This window comes from Plodia interpunctella, chromosome Z, assembly GCF_027563975.2.
Source record: "Plodia interpunctella isolate USDA-ARS_2022_Savannah chromosome Z, ilPloInte3.2, whole genome shotgun sequence".
In the NCBI taxonomy this organism is placed as follows: Eukaryota; Metazoa; Arthropoda; class Insecta; order Lepidoptera; family Pyralidae; genus Plodia; species Plodia interpunctella.
Genome location: NC_071324.2, coordinates 5,051,869 through 5,069,657, shown reverse-complemented (window position 1 = coordinate 5,069,657; position 17,789 = coordinate 5,051,869). Strand labels below are relative to the sequence as shown.

The following is a 17,789-nucleotide window of genomic DNA, read 5'->3' as shown; positions in this document are numbered from 1 at the left end:
GAAACACGCTTTTGGCTCAGTTGAAATAAACTCGTTGTTCAAAACATCTCAGTCGTTCATTCGAATAATTTGAATTTTTCAAACTGTTGTTGGAAGTGATTTATAGAAAAAAAAACACTAGCTTTTGCCCGCGGCTTCGCCCGCGTGAATTTCATAACAAAATCTCAGTAATTTTTTTATCGCGTACTCTGTAAGATTGGTAAACATATATGATTCGAATTCGCATTTTTTCTCGTCTTAAGTTCAATGTATTTACCACATTTTGGTTTTCATTTATCTGTGTGATCTTTATGTCACTTAGAAAAAGATAGGTTGTCAAACGTGAGTCGCATTAGACGCCCAAATAACCGGAGAGAATGTTTTGGTATGGCACAATTAATTATCTAAAATGGGATTGTTTGGTATGGTTTAACAGATAAATCAATGATATTGAAATGTTACGAATCTAGATACCTAATCCTACTTGAGCCACATGATTTTTTATACCAATCTGACACATGTACAGTAGTTTTTTTTGACCACCACTCGCTTCCGGTGAAGAAAAACATCGTGTGAAAATCTGTACACTGGTTGACAGTTCGCTTGTGTACACCCTTACTTATCACTAGATGTCCGTAGTTAGTCGTAAAAGTCATGTCAGATGCCTTTCGACGGCTTGAATAAAATCTGACACCAGTGTAAGCATAGGTAAAATAAATAATGAGTGTAAGCAATAACCATGGATTTAGTAAGTACTTGGAGTATCTACTAATTCCATGACTAACATAGCGCAACGTTTCAGTTTCCAAACCAGATATCGCTTTCTGGATCAGGAAATTGCTCAGTGAAGGGGTATTATATTTGATGCTTCTCCAAGCATAAAAATATATCATTTTTCAAATATGACGTACATTTGGTCTGAGAAAGGGAATAAATATAAATTTTTCTACTTGCTTTATTTGCGCAATCATCAATCAATACATATAATAAAAAAGTGTTTCTGCACTGAAAATATTAAAATAAAATAAAAATGAGATCGATAGAGAATCAGTAATAGAATAAGAATGTGTCTCTGAAATGTCTGTGTGTTTGTTTTCACACGCTAATCTTTGGATCTACTAGATGGATTTGAATATAACTTTTTTGTTGTATAGCTAAAAAGCCTGGTCAATATATAGGGTATAAACGATTTTGAAAACTGGAACACCTGATGGAGTACTATGATGGTACAGCAAAACTATAGGAAATGTTGAAATGACGCCTTAACAAAAATTATTCAGCTTGATGAGCATTTTCTGTTGATATATAAAAACCGAAGATCTGGAACATCTAATGTAACCTATGATAGTACAGCTAAACTATAGGGAATATAGAAATTACGAGTTAACAAAAATTGTTCTGTTGAGGTGTAAAAATCGAAGATCTGGAACACCTGAAGAAGAGTCATAATAGTTCAGCTAAACTATAGAAAGTATACTTTTTCAGTCTGATTAGCATCTTCTGTATGTATAGGTATCGTTACATTTGTCTGTACAATTAAATTTCTCTAATAATTTTGACTCCTTACCAAAAATTGTACCGCCACGCGAACGAAGCCGCAGGCATCAGCTAGTAGGTAATAATTTCAACATTTGCATTCTCGGTTTATTTGTCGAGGGCGAATCCCTCACCGTTCGTATTGTATTTTTCTTTGTCGAATGATGACATTACAAAATATTTTTAGGCGACTCCTATTTTCATCGCCAGGTTACATACTTTTGTTATTATTATATAATTTTGTTCTGTAGTAGCATCGCATAAACTTGGTATTACTTTGTCAATAACACAAAAGTGTTAACCCAAAAATCTACAATTTTGAGATCAAAAAATAGAAAACAAAGACAGAAAACAAAAAAGATCGACATCGACCTTTACGTGCGGTGTTATTTAAGCGGTAACTTTTATGCGCGACTTCTGCACACACTTGGCACTTTTTTCTTGTTCTCAGTTTTGTGATTGTAAGCTACCATATATACAATGCTCGTAGACTGTTCGTAGGCCGTAGCGTTTTCGTAGACTTGAACCGTGTTCGAAGAAGTGAAGTAAAAGTATCTTTTCTCGTAGCTGATTCAGCAGACTTCAAATACGTACCAAATATTGCAAAATTTCAATTAATCTAATTTTGAGATTACATCTAATTGCATTAAATCATATTATATATATGTCCGTGTTCAGAAATATAAACATATGTAATTGTTGTATAAAATTACATTAAATACGGGCACATGTTTCTATACATTTTTAGGGAAAAGAACTTTGTCAGTTTTCCTGCGATTATATTGATAAAACTGTTTAGGCAATTGTGGATATAGTTCCTGGGTGTCTGGACTGTATTTTAGAACCTATAAATAAATTTCCCAAATACAACATCGCATTTATATTTCGGATATTCAGAGCGCCCCGAAATAGCCGAGTAAATCCTATTAACGATATTGCGAACAATGTTATCGTTTAAATTAGACTGACTACAAATGTATGGCTCTCTCTAAATTATTTTTTTTCATTCAACCTGCCAGTGTCAATTTGTTTTAGCATGTGTTTAACTTTGGAACGTTTGTGAAGGCCAAAGTTAACGGTAAAGTTTTCTGACACATTTCTGACACATGTCAAGGCTATCCGAAAGGGCCTGGCCGAACGGTTGGGACATCAAATAATTGTTTTATTCATTAGGATATTAATCCCATATAATGACCTAATTGGCTGTCGATATCGTTAACGTGTCTTTACTGCTTATCGAAGGATTAGAATTTGGCCATTGAACAATACCCAATGTTCTAATTGCGGTTAGGAAAACTATGCAATGCTTTGCCATTTCCACAATGAGTTTACAGAATGACTACATTTGTTATCACAAATGTATAGTTAACTTAACATTTTCCAAGTTAGACTATTATCAAAGGCGAGTCTGTGGGAATTACCTTAAATTGTCCACTTTGTAACCTGAGTTATTTCGTTCTGAGTTATTAGTTCGTAAGTATGTCATACTTCCATGTTTCGTGTTAAGATGGTGTAGGGTGCACTAGTTTATAGTTCACATTAGTTAGTAGTTCACAAAAATTAAAACATTTATCTTTAACTCAGCTAGGACATCGGGTTATTTACATAGAATGGACACTGTGATAACTTCAGTTTGCGTTCTACTAATATTTAAACTTTGAATCGAATGGATGTTTGACTGTTTGAATTTGGTTACTTTTTCACGCAAAAATGTCGAAACGCATTTCGAACACGCCGCCATGCGCCATGGGCAGGAATAAAAAATACGAAAACTGACAAGGCACTTTTACTCCCAAAGTTGATAAATGATAGATGAATTAATTTAAATTCATGCTGTAAATATACATACCTACATAACGTACGTACATGTACAAATCGCCCAATGATATTCCCACTCACTAAGTGAATTTGTGAAGCAACCCGAAACATGTTTCAACTTGACTAAACATGTCAAACCATACGCGTGTGAAACTGATTCTTTCTTCAGGCCCTAGTCTTGCCATAAAATTGATAGAACTATCGACAATGATCTCGATACAAAACAACGGCAATAAAGACCTAAGTGCTAAATGACTTAAGGTCCCTTTGGATTTGGACGATCACATTCAACAAACCACTCCATGGTTTTGATACACAATAGTAAGATCAAGGCACAAGACAAACTAGATCACTACTTAGTGATCTAGTTTTTCTTGTGCCTTAGCTTCAACTATCGATAAGGCTTGGTCAGCTCTCGATCAGCTAAATTTCTGGCACGTATTAGGTGTTAAACCTATTTAGGTTTAATAGAAAAATAAAATAAATTATGTGAAACTCTCCATATTGCTTTATACTTTATAGCTGTAGCCTGCGTAAATTTTCCCACGGGAACAGTTATTTTTTCTGAGATGAAAAGTACGTACCCTATGTTTTTCTCAAACAAACTTACTTTCGCATTTATAATATTAGGTAGGATATGTATAAGTTTACTCTCCTAATATTTTTTTTGGATACAAACTTTCCCTGGATAGATGTTCATTAAAATAACTGGTTTTTCACTTTCATTTCCGACGGCTTCGAAAGTTAAGTACCTAGCGATGATTCATTTAGGTAAATCCCGCAATATAGCGAATAGCTGCGAGTTGTGTAAGCCCTCAGCAAAACTAGTTAAATATTCAGACCGTAATTACTTAAGACCATTCTATTTATAATTAGTTGCCGTTAAGTTTAATTTAGCTTTAATTGTAACAAAATAGATTACTTTTTCTGATGATAAATGAAAAGATGGAACAGTGCCTTTATCAAAAGATTTTTTTGTTTTAACTTGTAATTAAAAATACGAGTGCTTTATTTTTGTTAGGGGTATAATTATCTTAATTGAATCCATAAGACGATTGAAAAGAAAGTACATCTTATAACAATTTTAAGTTACTTAATAGACTAGCTTTTGCCCGCGGCTTCGCCCGCGTGAATTTCATAACAAAATCTCAGCAGTTTTTTTAACGCGTACTCTGTAAGACTGGTGTATGATTCCAATTCGCATTTTTTCTCATCTTTAGTTCAATTTTCTGTTTCCCGCTGCGTGTCTCATCCCGCAAATTGTCCAATCCCGCTTCCTGCTATGTAATGTAAAGTAGATATCCCGTACCGTTTCCTACATATTGTGCCATTATGTTTTTGCAATGTGTCCCGTCCTGTTTCCCACTACGTGTCTCCTTCTCATTTCCGGCTCCTACTCCCACTCCCGCTTTCTGCAACGCTTGCCGTTCCATTTTCCATAACGTTTTACGTCCCGGTTTTTTATTAACCACAAACGTAAATTAAAAATTTTTTGTATTAACTATTACTGTTATATTACAAAAAGTAAGTGTACCAATTTTCAGCTTTTTATCTTGAAAATTATATTAAGTCCCATACAATATTTCACTCCCCTTTTGAAGAGGTTGAGGGTTAATTATCAGAAAAATCTGAAACATGTATTCATTACTTTATTGTAAACAACCAAAATCCAAATTTTCAAGTCACTAACTTCAACGGTGTAAAACTTTCATATTTACAGTTTTTCACCCCTTTCACTCCCTTCGGAGTAGAATTTTCAAAAATCCTGTCCTAGTGCTCACCTAGATGCCAAATTTCAGCTTCCCGCCCAGCAGTTTCGGGTGTACGTAGTCAGTCAGTCAGTCACTAAGTAACGAAAGAGTTTTATACTGATATTTTGATACATACTGCGCCCACAATTCTGGGTGCATTCCCATGTGCCCTCTTCTGTTATCCTCTCTCACTACCCAAAGGAAGAGATTGCTTAGCAATAGGCGCACCATTGGTCCATAAATATGCACAATTGTATTATTTTGTACTAATATTGTTTTTATGGGACACAAATATATTTTGGATCGTAAATTTAGTTTAAATAAAGAAAGAAAGTAAACAGAGAAAGTCGTTCTGACAACTGATAACAATTTTTGTATGAATACAACGAAAATAAATAAAATTACCTTGTGCACATAAGTAGCAAGTAAAAATCTTATGATTTCGTTGCGGGCTATGATCGCGCTCTGCGTTTTACCGCGAGCCACCGTCCCCGCGTGCCGTGTTCAACAATATAAAAGTATAAATACTTTTGTAATTCTTATTCCTACTTAAAACAATTCGGTGTGCGTATTTTTTAATTTCACGATATTTCAGAATCTATTAATCCAATTTATGTGCTGTAAAGGACAAAATTTATCTTCGTGAAATTATCTTGATGATAAAATAATCTCAATACTAACTTAATACTTTTATAAGGATTAATATGCTTATGTAATAATAATTGTAAAAATGCACCTTTTAATTTACAATATCTTTTTACATATAAAATGGCCTATAGATACTTAATTATAAAAGATAGATAGTATTGTGTCGCGGACTTTTTTATGGATCTACTAAAAGCCTATTGTTTTGTAGTACATTGTGTGCATGTATAATCAATAGTAGAGCCAGCGCACGAACGTAAAGATTTTAGTAAGCGCTTTTTTTTCGGATTTCTTTATAAATGTTGATTGATCTGGCTGAATACTAATTTATTTCAAAACAGAAATGCCTATAGCAATTTCGGATAATGTAGCTTTCTAATGGTGAAATAATTTTTGAAATCGGTTTGGTAGCTTCGGAGATTACCCGCTTCAAACATACAAAATTACAAACGCCTACCTGGATTTGTGAGAGAGACACCATAGCGTGATTTAGAGGTTTAAAAGTTTTAGCAGCGCCATCTAGTGATTTATTTCGGAAGTATATATATATATATGTATATATATACTATTCAGGACCCCCTCATTTTCCGGGATGAAATGTCAAATGTGAAATGTCTATAAGATGTTAACCCGGGATTCTGAGGCATTCATAATTAGTTTTTCAATTATCCTACGGGAACCTGACCATTTACCGGGATTAAATGTATCTAAGATATTAACCCGATGTATAAGGTACATACCAAATTTCAAGCCAATCGGTCCAGTAGATTTCGAGTGATGGGCGTTCAGACAGACAGAAAAAAAATCCTAAACTATATTTTCGTCATCTATATCAGTAACTAAGTATATTACATGAAGAATTTTAAAAAAATATCCAATGTACAAATTTGGCCTTTCTTCAATTTTATTATTTGCACTGCGTTTCCGCGCGTCGACCTCGATCACGGTGTTCGCTCTTGTGATTTCTAGAAGTTATTCTGACTTGTTATGTTGACAAACACATAGAAAAACTCAAACCAACATGGTCTCCAAGTTTCGACTCTTATAGCTTGGTCACAGATTTATTATATGTATTATTTTACAGCAGGTCGTCTCCAATTTGCGACATGCATGATGCCACTTCTACGTAGAAAACAACGTTGTTTTAATCTCTTCGGTTAAAGTACTACCATTGTAATTAATACTGCAGTTATTTAACTTTCCTTAATCCACGAGCTCCTCTGCCTCGGAAGAGATAAAGAAGGAAGTTTGATTTGTTTACTTCTTAATTAGATTAAGTTGATTTCCAAAAGGAAAAATGAAAGTTTGAGCGTCTTCATATCGTAATACTATCTCACTGTCACTGTTTCACAAATAAAATATATCTAATATCATCTACAAAAGGTTTTTGCGGATTGCGGATAGATTATTTTTGACTGTGTCTGTTTTAAACATGCCTATGTTTTAGTTAAAATAAGGAAATAAATAAACAAACAAACAAGCAACTTGTGTTATGGGATACTAACTCAACGATACTATATATATATATATATATATATATATATATATATATATATATATATATATATATATATATATATATATATATAATAGATAAACATCCAAGACCCGGGCTAATCAGAAAAAGAATCATTTTCCATCATGATCCGATCGGGGACCGAACCTGGGGACCTCGCGGTTGAGAGGCAAGCACTTTACCACTTCGCCATGCTTCAATTTAAATTGCAAGATTTGATTACAAGCAGACACCCTGACGTGGAGGAAACTAAAAGGTTGCTTGTACTATAAAATCCTATTGTTTGCAGTATTTCCTACGAGATTGCTGTGTGACGTAGGTACCAATTACGAGGAATCGCTTCGGTCATAAATCCAAATTTATAGATTTTTCCCTTGCCGAGCTTGCCCGTGAGAGAAATTCAAAATGTAGCGAGTTCAACAAGGCTAAATAACTCGAGCGACACTTTAAAACTTAGCTTTAAAAGTTCACGTTCCTGAATATTTTTAGTTGAAAAACGTTATTTCATATTTTAATTAAATCGTACAGTGTGATCATAAATTAATTTAGTTTTCCAAAAAACGAAGCTCTTTTCGTTTGAAGTCTGAGAGAAATAAACAAAATGCAATAACCAAATAATTATACTAAAAGTAAATAGGTACAGGTACAGGTAATGAATTTAAAATATTCGCTTCGAAATTAATTTTGAATTTACGTTTAAATATGCTTTCACAATTTCAACGCTTTAATTAATAAAAACCAGTTTGAGTTTCGAAATGAGGTAGTAAATCCTATAATATTATTATATACCTGTCATGCATATTGCCCTGACTGAAAAGCACAGTACGTTAAAGTAACCTATGTATGTATGCATGTGCTTGGTAATTATTTCAAAAGAGTTAGTTGGCCTAAATTAATGTTACAGTACAGTCAATCGCACACTCTATGCCGCGATAGGCGCAATTTGCAATCAATTTGTCCAGGTTCATGAGCTGTCGACTGTACTACGTACACATAGGAAGCATTGCGATATATAATAAAGTAGGTAACTACTAAATAAGGCGTAACTGAGATATTAAATAAATAAATAAATATATTAAGACAAATCACACAGTTTGAGCTAGCCCCAAAGTAAGTTCGAGACTTGTGTTATGGGATACTAACTCAACGATACTATATTTTATAAATAGATACATATATAAATAAACATCCAAGACCCGGGCCAATCAGAAAAATATCATTTTCCATCATGACCCGACTAGGGATCGAACCCGGGACCTCTCGGTTCAGTGGCAAGAACTTTACCACTGCGCCACCGAGGTCGTCTTGATATTGTTAATTTTAAAGGTCTTTTGTTTAGATATACCTAACTTGGACAGCAGAGGAGGTCTGTAGTGAGTGACGGCAAGGGCAAAGGGTCATGAGATGGGTGGACGGATATACTTTTGTGTTTCGTAGGTTCAGTAGCCGTTATAACTCGCCAATCCACTTCGGATTTGCTTGGTTTGTTATGGCCCAACCAACCTATCCATACAAAAGGAAAGCCACTATCCAATCATGGGGACATTAAGATTTGTATATTCAAATGTTGATTTGTTTTGCAGAAATGGAGTATGGTTACGAAGAAGAAGAGATTAGCGACGGAGATCGTGAGCTAAGGCCAGTGATAAGGCGGACGGCCAAACACATCGCGGCCGGCGAGGAGCGACCCAGGATCAATTCCAGCCAACAGACCACCCCCACCGAGGGTAAGTACATCTATAAATAAACCTGTTGTCAAATAGTACATAAGAATATTTCAATTACGCCAGTTATTGGTATTTAATGAAAATCGATCTCGATTTCTCTGCCACTTCATCTCGACAACAACTCTTCCTTTTTTTTAATTATTTCCATTTATAAAAAAAGGTCAAATCGTATAGCGTGCTCCCACTACAGTCAGGACAAGATTCTCTTATTACCGTATCTTATCGGTTGCGTTTGAAGATTTGATGCAATAAAAACCCACCTAAATCATACAATTAATGCTTGTTCTTGGGAATGCTGTTGTTACCCATCAGCTGTTGAAGATAAAATATTTTTATCAGATTTTCGTGAAATATATGCATATAATCCTGTAGAGGTATAATGTTTCATATTAATTGAATTTATTACAAAAATCTGACATTCCTTTTGTTCGCGCTGGGTTTAACACAGCATTAATGAATTTTACTAGGAAATTTTCATATGCAACATTCGTTTGTCAGCGCGAGCACCTCTGTGTTTACGAGAGATCTCATTATATAATAATTAATTTACTGGCGAATTTGAAGTGCAGTTTGTTACCACTAATTATAGTTTCGAAGTACGAAATAGATTTCACGCCAATTACCTATACTTATTTCATATAACAGGGTGCAAAATAAATATTTCCTTTGTTATTTAGCGTATAAAACGTAAATGTTTCTGTAAGAGACAAACAAGCTGAGTCACAATATTCATATTTCACAACTAAAATTGCAACTGTTTCCTGTAAAAGTTGTAATTTTCGTATTACTCGAAACAGTTTTTAGTACAAAACACAGAAATAACATGTTGGTAACAATTTAACTATTTTCAAACATTGTTATTATTATTACAGTAGAATACAAATAATTATTATGATTTTTATATTGGTATTAATCCTTTAAAAGCACGTCTTAGTCACAGTCTGACTTCCTGTTTAAAATCCAATGGCCTAGTAGTTTTCGAGATTTCGGACGAATGAGTGAATGTTTTTTACTTTTTTACATACATACATACATTCAGTCATTTTTACATTATCACTATTTTAACTAAATTTAAATAATAAAGATTTTTATCTCAAACTGAGTATACAGAGTCTCCAACATTAACGAAGTTTTCATTTTTACTATAGCTTGCAAGCTGAGGCGAGAAGCCTTGCCTGCTTACATCGACTTAACAAAAAGGAAAAGAAAAGAAAAAGCAAGAAGTAGGGCCCCAAACTATTGTGAAGTTACTTAACTAAATTTTTAGTAGCGCTTACGAGATGAGCTTAAATAAAAACTGTATTATTTGAATTTTTAATACTAAGTGGCCGTTCCGGCTTAGTTCATGTAAAACCATATAGGTACACAATTTTAAATCTGTTTGATCTATTTGAGCCTACCGCAAACAACGGTCAGCGCAATTAATCGGAGCAATGCAAAAATACTTATTTATGTTAAAGCATACACCCTATGTTCTGATGTTCCTAATATGTAACATTTAAATAAATTTATCCCAGTGTATTTTAACCCCTGAAAATACAGACAGGTTTTCAACTGTTAGGGTTACGTATGTCAAAAGGCAAAAACAAACCCCTTATACCATCATTTCGTTATTCGTCTGTCAAGATTATCTCAAGAACGTTTATAGGTATTAATTTAAAAAAATACTAATGTCTTTATGTTGTGATAAAACAAACTCGTAAGTCATATGCGATTTCACGAATGCTTTATATAAAAACTAATACATAAAATAAAAATCATAAAATTTTGCAAGAAATAACAAAGGGTGTACTTTATAAATTCTGAATACCATAAATATTGAAGAACATAAAACAAACAAAGTGAATTTTACGGATCCCTCGATACGCAAGTTGATTTTTTTTCTATGAACGACCATGGTTCGCTCTGAGTTTGCTCAAACGGAATTGTAACAAAGTGATATTTCGAAGCTGGTGTTTTCAGCAAGCAATTCGCTGCCGTTTGAATTTCTTTTTCATTAACTTCTATAGGATCGTTTATTCTTGTGTAAATTTGTATTTATGTTGTAAAAAACATTAATCTTATTTTTAAACAGACCAAACATTTTGTTATATTATGAGTCGATTGAGTTACACTTAAACAAGCCTTACTATTTTAAATTCATAAATAAATATTGTATTTCCACTCCACAAAATATGTCCTAAGAGAAGAAATATGTAGTGAAGGATGCATGGGTCGCGATGCTATATAATACGAAGATGATCACTATAATCTCAATAGGGAAATATTAAAAACCCAACAAAATTTAAAAGCTCCTTTAAAGTAAGTCGATGTTGGTGGTAAACTGAATCTTTGATCGGGGACTACTGACAATAGAGCGATAGGTCTACTGCTCCGCCGCCGCCGCCGCCACATTCGCCTCAAAGTCAATATCTTAAACTGATATATTTCATGTACTCCTCTTTTCTTTACAATTTACTTTTATTGACTGCAATTTTTTGAAGTAAATTTATAGTTTTCGAGCACGAATATGATCAATTTATTTTTGTATGGGGAAAAAGTTGTGGACGTCATTTTCCTAAAAACAAACGGATGGTGCACGATGCAATTTAGATATGTTCAATGTTTTTACTATTCTCTGTAATAAATGTAAACTGTTTCTTTTTTACAGTCTAGACGTCTTCGAAGTTCCCTGTCACTTTTTTTAGAATCTGAACCAGCCTGTGCCTCGTGGCGATGCGCTTGCAATAAAGCTTATAGTGCCTTCCGCCATTTGTGTTCTGACATGCTCAAAATGCAACAAATAAAAAATTTTACGTTACGTAGTAACTTGTTTAGTACCTATTGTCCCAATTGTCACATATTATATAATACACAGCAGTATCGTGTTGTAGTTACCTGATCGAATGTGTTTTGGATTTTTCGTTACCGGTGACATAGACGTACTTAATACATTATGTATAATCTAAAAACGGATCCTCGCAGGGTATATCTATGTTCAATGAGTCATTAAATTTTTTTGAAACAATGCGAATGCTTTTGTTTCTTATCAGCTCCATGTTTCGTGCTTCAGCACATTCACTTCAAAATATAAAGTGTGAGAATATAGAGTAGTCTATTAAAGAGCCACTATATAGACCACACACCACACACCAGTTATTTTTTGATTTTGTTACCACGACGAAATTCATATTATCAGACTATCATAACTGATGCCTAATTATAGCTTATAGGTCCTTAGAAGATTACGATATCGGGCAAATAAAAATTTACGATTCATGATTTAGTGTATCCTATGAAGTTTTGGCGCCTTGAATCAACTCTCCTCCTAGTGGCAGTAGTTGCAACTTCATCGTATAAAGCAATTCAATTTTCCTCAGATTATTTGTGGCGAAACAATTCTGACCAATTTCATAACAAGAAACTTGTCTCGGGAAGACGTGCAGCAAGCAAACATTACAGTTCTAAAGACAGTTTATTTATATATATATATATATACAGCTGTATACCCCCCATGTATAGAACCACTACATATTCTTGCGTAGATAATGTGATTTTTTTGTGAGTGAGAGTTATTACATTCTAAGGCGACTAAAGGAACTCTTCGAAGCTGATAGGCGACAATAACAATCCCAAGGATGTTGTCCGGCAGGCGACCGGTTGTTCAATCACATTCGAATCTTCAAATCTTAATGCTTATTTTCTCGAACCACAATGTTACAGTTAAGATGCAACAATAATAAATTTTTTGCGTGTTTCTGAACACGCGAAAAATGTATACACTGGTTAAATTTATGCTCTGTAATATTAATAATGTTCATGAAATTAAGTATAACTACAATTCGTGTCATAATTCTCTTATACTGGACGAAAATTTATCCATTGGACTGTCTGTTTCACGTAAATATTTAGTTAGTCAAAGTACTGCCCGCGAGTATTCATTGTTCAGGTTTTAACGCGGTTTTCAGTTGTTGATGGGAATTTGATTTTGACACGAAGGTCGGAGTAGAGTAATCGTGTTTGCTGACGAACTGCCGGGCGCAAAGTTTCAATCAAGCTAACAGGGTTAAGCACTCACTCATCGGATCGGGTTATTGGATCAACTGTGCGCTTTGGAAGGAACAAATGGACACTAGATTCAAACAGGCTATGAAATGCTTTTTTGTTCAATGAATTATCACTTATGTACATTCTTCACTGTTCGAAGATCGAACACGGGACATCTCGCTTCAGAGGCAAGCACTTTACCGCTGCGCCACCGAGGTCGTTATGTTATACAAAAATAGGTAGTTCAATTGTATGTGTGCAACATGGGCTACAGGTGAATTTTATTTTTTCATCTACAACCAATACAATGAATGGCGAACAGTTAACTTTGAAGTTAGCATTGAAAAATCCAGTACAAAAAATATGTTATAATGCCTTCCTATCTAGCTAAAAAAGCGATGCGTAGTATTACCTAATTTAACACGAATGCCTAAAAAACTTTTGTGTTAGGTATCAGGATAACGTTTGATATTTTATTGTTGTAAAACTATACATTTATTACAAATTATACATTTTTCTTCTTTCTTCTATGTTATTTATTTTTTCAAGTACGATATTTTCGAGTGGATGGTGTAGGTACTATAAATTTATTTAGCTAAATACAACGGTACACAATATGTATCATTTTAAAGTAATTAGATGGAGGTATTGTAATGTGATTATATATTGATATTAATGTATTTATTTTGTCATTATTTACATGGATCCATAGGATCATTAGTGTATTTTTCGTTTGTTACAATTTCAGCTAAATTCGTCGTTATCTAACGAGTCCATTTTCCGTGATTCTAAGAAGCATAAACGCGATAGAGATCAAAAGACAGAATTAATTGGAAACCGGTGAGGCCGATCGCCGCCACGTACATGATTCCATACCTATTTCCCTAATTCAGTCTGATTTGGCAGATATTACGCAATTGGGTATATTGTGTCCTGATTAGGACACAATATACCCAATTGCGACACAATATGACAATGGGTTCTGACAATAATATTAAAAGTATTATATAAACCAGTAGTGTTCCCATAACAAATATACATACATAAAAAACATTGTGGTCGCCAAGAAATACAATGGCTAGTGATTTTAGAATTAAGTATAGTATAATTAGATAAATAAAAGCAACATTTTTTCGTCTACTTTAAGCTTTTATCGCGAACGTCACCAACGTCGTATTTTTCCGACCAAAAACATTGCTTATAAAGTGTTGCACTTAAGAGTTGCAAATCCCTTTTGTTGCAGGTGTTTATTTTCCATTCACTATGCTTCACGCTGGGAGCTCGACAAATGATAAAATCCGCGGTAAAATTCTTACTTATTCGATATTCTCAAAGTCGAGGTTTACGGATGGAATAGAACATGATTTACTAAGCTCCTTAACATTAACGTAACTTGTTTCAGTAGCATTTAAAAAGCTATTTTAAAATGAAATGATTTCCAAATTGGTAAAAAACCTTGCTCAAGTTTTGTCTTCACACTTTCTAGGAATCTCGGGTAGATACAAAAGTTTAGGCTTAGTTAAATACTTAGCATATGTGTGCTTGGCACATGATTTTATTTTTTTTTTTTTTTTTTATATATTAGGACAAACCACACAGATTGAGCTAGCCCCAAAGTAAGTTCGAAACTTGTGTTATGGGATGCTAACTCAACGGTACTATATTTTATAACGAATACATATATAGATAAACATCCAAGACCCGGGCCAATCAGAAAAAGATCGTTTTCCATCATGACCCGACCGGGTATCGAACCCGGGACCTCTCGGTTCAGTGGCAAGAACTTTACCACTGCGCCACCGAGGTCGTCAAATGCCAATTGGTAGTTCTGGTATCTTTTGGAAATATTCTTGACTCATTGCTGACTGTTAGAAAATGCCCCACCCCAGACTTTAAGTCCATTTTTAACTATTAGTAATACAGGTAAATAAGTAAATGAAATTTAAACTATATCAAAGCGTATTAAGTACAAAAAATATGAATTTCACTTGCACGTAGTCAAGGGAATTCCCTTGACTACTACTTAAATAATTCAAGGGGCAATAGATGCAACAAGTTGGATCTATTCAGGCGGCAGACAGTCCGTCCGATTATCTAGTCGCTATACAAATATGCATGGAAGCAATAAGACTTCTATGCAAATACGAGATGGTTGGAGAGCAGTCTTCAATTTTGCCACTGCGCGCCGCATGCATTCATACAATGTACCTCACATATACCTAAAGACAAGGGATTCTACAGAAAACATTACGAGGAATATTGTGTTTAAACTGTATTTATTGTTCCCTTTATCATTTTTTGTATCGTTGTTGAACGATCTATACTATATTATTTACAAAATCCTTATTGTTCTGTTTAGTTATAAGAAACTTCTATTAGCTATCTAATTACGCAAAAAAAAATATTGAGTAATTATCCGAAGTATATAACATCGTGAGCATTACGTTACCTACGAATGAAACCGAACAACACTTACGTAAATGCCCCTGGCATCTAATGGACCAGATGATTTCTAAAGGTATTATAATAATAAGTGATGTTCGCGCTCTTTGAATATAAGTAAGCTATTTCTGGCGAATCAATAAACTATTATGGATTTAACTATTTCATTTATCACATTGCCTTGACATTGGAAATATTGCCGTGTTCCTGTTAAAATGTAAATTACCTATTTTATTTAAGTATCTCGGGTTTGCTTTTCATAGTTGGTTTGTTTTTATGGTTTAAAGAAGAACTATGTATGTAACAATCAACGTTTCCTAAACAATCAAAGATCCCACGCACATTTTTCGCTCACCGCCGCCGCTTTCACTAATTGACGAGCATAACAATAATGCCCAGTTAATTACCCTGTTATTTTGGGTGTTAGTCAATTTGCGGGAACTCCAAATCATCACTCGTCCTTACATACGTAATGTTCTAATTCTGAGTAGAGTACTACACAAACTAAAAATGTACGTCCTGCATTTCAATCAGAAAGGAAACAAAGTGCACTACTTTGTGCACACATTCAGCATATGTAACATGGAACATCAAGCAGACCTACGGATCTACATACTCTGTGATATGTGCTAAATATAGACACTTAAATATTATGACGCCTGTGTCCGAAACAGGAACAGGCCGAGAATAGGGATTCCAACATTTTTTGGCAATATTCCTGACAAATCTCACTTGCTAGCAAATATGGGCTTAAGATATTCAAAATAAAAAATACTTTTCAATATAGACACAACAGTTACAATATATTATTTTATTCACAAAAACGTTTTCACAAAAGCAAAACAAATTTTATTAAAGTGTTATCTTAGATCAAACATTTTAACTATTTTAACTACAATAGGTTGTAAGTTTGTATGCATAAAGTATATCTACGCAGAATTTGAATATATGTCTTAATGAAGTCTGAATCTGATAAAAAATAACACTGACATTTGTTCTGACAATTTAGTCCCTCTTTTACCTTTTTCAGGGTTTGGTTGCTAAAATATGGACCTACTTTAGAATGGCTTAATATTGAGAGGGAAATGTGGTTCCCGAACTACACAATAAATTTCAAGGCAATCGGTAAATAATTCAATAAATATAATAACTTTGAATTGTCCTTTTTTACTTTTAGTTAGGAATAATTTGTTTTATTCGTTATAGTTTATGTACACATTGTACAGGAAGTGGAAAATAAAATAATATGTCGGTATATGAAGAGCGAAAATGGCATGTGAATTTTCGCACTAAGTTGTGATGTTTAACCGTTGCTTTAACCCAGCTAAAAGCGAGGTAAAAAAAGTTTTCTTAAATTCCTTTGAGTCTTGACTTTCCAACTCCTGTATACAGTTCAAGTTAATATTTACTATGAGCGGTCATTTAGGGTAACCATGTTTTTTTCGTATTAAGTATATGTTTAAATCGCTTGAGTAGATATCGTGAAAAGGATACATATATATAAACTTACTTTTGCATTTAAAATAGCATTCATAAATACCGTTCAATATTATGAGCAGCGAAACAGGAGTACTCTGTACGATTAATTTCTCTCTGTTGGTAAATTGTATGAAAATAACATTTAATGGTCAATTTAACTCAACACTGAGGCGTACAACTGTTGTTGTCAGTTTCACTTAGCAAACACAATGAACTGGAGCACTAGAGGAAATCGCATTACACCAGGTGCGGATACAGCCTTTAAAAAAGGTTGTCGTCACAGCGGTTAATACATTCTTGGTTCTCGACAAAATCTTTAAGACATTGCACCCTGCACACGAATGCACATTCACCACCCTGCACATTCAAGCTTGTATGTATCCTTTTTTTCCACAAAAACGGTTAACATCTTTGTTTTTATTTCGACATGCTTCGAAAAAAACATTTCTATAATATTTTGTTAATAATCATAGTGTGACCAAAAAAAGGATTATGAAGGTCTTGTGTTCAAACTTTGTGAATGTCAAACAAGATTCGGTATATGATGGGCAAATAATATTCCATAGAATTAGTAGGTAGTCCATAGTACCTAATAATTCCATGTTGATATTTATTGTGCCCACGACTGTGGATCCGCACCTGAAAGATAGGATAAATAATTTGTATCGACTTCGACACGCATTGTACGCGAGCTCGGGTTTAAAAGGCTATATTAACACTCAACATTTTGTTTTAAAAATACGATAATTGAAAGCAATATGTTATACGCTTTTTACACTCCAATTGTGATACAGTTTCAAATTGAATTTGTCTTTCATTTGAGTATTTTCCCATTTTCCCATAAAACGTTGTATCCAAGGTTTTCTTTTC

At 33.9% G+C, this 17,789-nt stretch overlaps 1 protein-coding gene across 2 annotated transcripts in view; it reads left to right on the top strand.

The window, feature by feature from the left end:
• The window catches only part of LOC128683108 (uncharacterized protein), a 95,359-nt gene that overhangs the window by 24,011 nt on the left and 53,559 nt on the right, over nucleotides 1-17,789 (top strand). For both annotated transcript variants that reach the window (XM_053768366.1, XM_053768365.1), the window contains exon 2: nucleotides 8,829-8,972. In XM_053768366.1, coding sequence (XP_053624341.1) covers nucleotides 8,829-8,972 — 144 coding nt within the window. The remainder of the gene's footprint in view (nucleotides 1-8,828; nucleotides 8,973-17,789) is intronic.